General features: G+C 36.2%; 1 protein-coding gene across 1 annotated transcript; it reads left to right on the top strand.

Moving 5' to 3' along the window:
* Nucleotides 1-1,704, top strand: LOTGIDRAFT_132769 (hypothetical protein; the record flags this gene model as incomplete). Its single annotated transcript, XM_009067319.1, has 5 exons — nt 1-228; nt 404-558; nt 739-893; nt 1,124-1,202; nt 1,461-1,704. The coding sequence occupies 5 exons, from the start codon at nt 1-3 to the stop codon at nt 1,702-1,704; spliced, it is 861 nt and encodes a 286-aa protein (XP_009065567.1).
* Between the last annotated feature and the right edge of the window lie 1,833 nt (nt 1,705-3,537).

Raw genomic sequence — 3,537 nt, 5'->3', positions numbered from 1 at the left:
ATGGTTGATTCTTGTGTGTGTGTGTGTGTTCTGTTTTTCTTTACAGTTTCTGTAGATTGTGGAGCCAATGTAGCTGCCAACGATCCAGTCATCAGCATTCTGACAGACGTTGAAATCACAGCAGCAGCTAAATGTCAAGGTGGAGATAAGAATTTTGTATCGGACGATTCCGTGCACTATACTCTTCCTGCAGCCTTTACAGCCCGAGACAGTCGCTGCCTTCTCTACGTAAGAAAGTTTCACAAAAATTTACTCAAAACTTGTACAACTGGAAATGTTTACATTTGGAAACCCTTTCAACTAGAAATGTTGAAATGCACAATTTCCACATCAAATAGTTATTTTCATGTTTTATTGGATACTGAATATTCAAATGCCTAATATCTATCAAAATATATTTTAGAGACGAGAGAGTTCTGAACATTATGTTGTAGACGTGGAGATACATTATGGAGAGCAGGGTAGTTTAATATTGACCAAACAAAAGATACTTACGGCCATTTGTAATTTCGGCGATCATGGTAAAGATGACAGTGCACAACATTCTATAAGAGAAGGGTGGGTATTATTTAATGAATATGTAAGTTCTATTTTTAACAGTATGGTTGAATGTATTTATATAACAGGCATCCAGTGTTCAGAATTTATTGAAATGAGAACCGACAAAACTAACATTATTAATCTTGGCTCATATTTTAGCCTAGAGACACATGACATTATGAACATGTTTTATTTCAGGCCAATAGCACCAATCGAAATACAATCTATTGTTGGTGAAACAATTCCTAAGTCAGAGTTAACTTTGAGCGTCCAAACTGTTGATGATCAGGACGCCGTCGTCCCGATGGCTCTCGATCGTAGATACTCTGTTTATGGTACATACACGGGCAGTCGTAAGTATTTGATAATTTAACGTCCCAATATCCTCAGCAGTACAGTATTATAACAAGGCAGTATTTTTTACTGCCCCATCAGGTTTTTTGGTTGGTGGAAGGTAATTTGGTCACATCAAACCTAGTTACTGGAAGTCGCAAGAACTAATTTTCATTAATTACGAAGGGTGATGAGTAATTGCTCTTGACCAAAAGCTTAGATTTGCTTAAAATTATCACTCTAATTTCAGTTTCTAATGTTGGTTTGAAACCAGTGAGTTGTGATGCTGTATCAGACAGTGGAGACCGGTATTCAGTTCTAAGGGCCGGGTATGTCATACGTTTTTTACCGCTGCGATGCCCTAGTTTAGTCAAAAGATATCTCTTTTACTCTACAGGCTACAGTTTATGAATTTCGACATTGATATTGCTGTGGTTTTCGCAAGGGTGAAGTTTATTATTGTGATGAAAACAATTGCAGATTGTCATATTGTGCTCACTCACTCAAATTTTGACCGGTTGGTTTTAGGCTTTTTGTAAATTTGCGACAAGATATGAATGATGTCTAAAGCTAAATTGAAATTTCAGATGTGGGGATGGATTGATATTTGATAGATCAGAAGGATTTACAACTCTTGGTACAACTTTTAGAAGTCCATATTTTGTAGCTTTTCATTTGTCTAGTAGTACAAACCTAGCTTTTGATTGTAATGTTACTTTGTGTTCCCCAAGCTGTGATGGCGTAAGATTTTGTTTTTATATTTTACATGCTGACATACTGAATGGCAGTGGTTTTTCATTCTTTTTTTTTTTCTCATGTTCTGAATTATGATGCATGATAAGATGTTCATATTAGTCCCTTCACGGTTCCGGTTACTGCTAGAAAACAATATGGACGAAAAAACTTTCACGAAATACATTTCTATTTTAGTCCTCTTGTGAAATATTTTGTGGAACCGTGACCGCGTTCCCTCTCTCTAATGCTGCACTTGACCAGTGTACTGGTGAGCTATATGAAGATACTTGTACATTTTCCTGCGATGATGGTTATGATCAAAAGGGTAATGGCATTTCTTCTTGTGGTGCTGATGGAATATGGACGTACCCTACCATAAGCTGTACTCGTGAGTATTTGAAATCGTAACCTCAATACTACTACTCTATTAGAATTCTGATCAGAGTTAGACTTTTTATCAATTTGTTCCCAATGATCGAAGGCCCGAAATTTATCATTTTCCTCTTTGTGATGAAGCATTGCAAATCTGTTATCGATGGCCTGGTTTTTAGTTTTCAGCCAGTACAGTTGTTGCGAAGGTTTTTATGAACAATTCTCCAAACCTTCACCTTCCATGAGAACGTATTAATTAATTAATTAAATGCAAATTATTTTCACTTTGAAAGAAAATGTTGACTGTTCATTTCGAAAGCGATATCCTTTTTTTCGGAACTATTTATTGCTCCCATTGCAGCATTCAATTTATAACGCAAGACGTCACTATAACATAAGCTACTAGTAATATCTAAAGTCCTGTTTTAATAAATTTTTCATAGAACGCTTAATTTTACTGGAATTTGCTGAAAATTAGAATGATGTAGAACGTTGCTTTGTCTCATGCATTCAGGAAGTTTAGAAAACTTTTTTACAATCCATTACATTATACTTTATAGCTAAAGATTGTGGAGACCCACCACCTAGTCTTAACTCTGCTGTAAAATTTTCTTCTACAACTTTCTTAAGTACAGCAACGTATACTTGTCAAACAGGATATAGGGAAAGTGGTGGGGATTCGTCTCTTGATTGCCTGGCTTCTGGGTCCTGGCAAACTGGTCCTTTACAATGTACAGGTAGGTTTTGAATTGGCTTTGACTATAGACAGGGGCCACAAATATAACTACGGTTTTAAGCAAATTCGATATACATATATAATTGTGAGGCCAGCTGTTTTTTTTACGTTTATTGAAAGGTTGCAGCTTGGATTTGATAGTTCTTAGACACTGATCAGTATTTTTTGGCCATAAAAATTATTTATTTATATTCAAAACTCGCCACCATTTTATCGTCAAAATGGTGTAATTTGTTTTTGCAGTTGTAGATTGTGGAGACCCGCCAACTGGTACTAATACGGTTGTAAACGTTCCGGCTACGACCTTCTCCAGTATAGCAACGTATACTTGTAAAACAGGATATAGGGAAAGTGGTGGGGATTCGTCTCTTGATTGTCTTGCTTCTGGGTCCTGGCAAACTGGTCCTTTACAATGTACAGGTAGGTTTTGAATTGGTTTTGGCTATAGACAGGGGTCACAAATATAACTACGGTTTTAAGCAAATTCGATATACATATATAATTATTTTTGTGAGGTCAGCTGTTTATTGAAAGGTTGCAGCTTATTGTTATCAACACCCTCCTGAAAAGGTGCAAATATTGGTCTACGTTTAATTGGCACCATCAAAAAAGTAAATTGGTATACTCGACGTGTAGATTGGGCTGTTATATAGTCCTTCTAAAAGGTTGCAGCTTGGATTTGATAGTTCTTAGACACTGATCAATATTTTTTGGCAATAAAAATTATTTATTTATACAGTTGCTCTGCCATTTTAAGTCGTATATTCAAAACTCGCCACCATTCTATCGTCAAAATTGTGTAATTGCAGGCCGGTTTTCTC

This window comes from Lottia gigantea (genome assembly GCF_000327385.1).
Source record: "Lottia gigantea unplaced genomic scaffold LOTGIsca_81, whole genome shotgun sequence".
Taxonomy (NCBI): domain Eukaryota; kingdom Metazoa; phylum Mollusca; class Gastropoda; family Lottiidae; genus Lottia; species Lottia gigantea.
The sequence above is the reverse complement of the archived record's forward strand: the minus strand, read 5'-3'. Positions and strand labels throughout refer to the sequence as shown.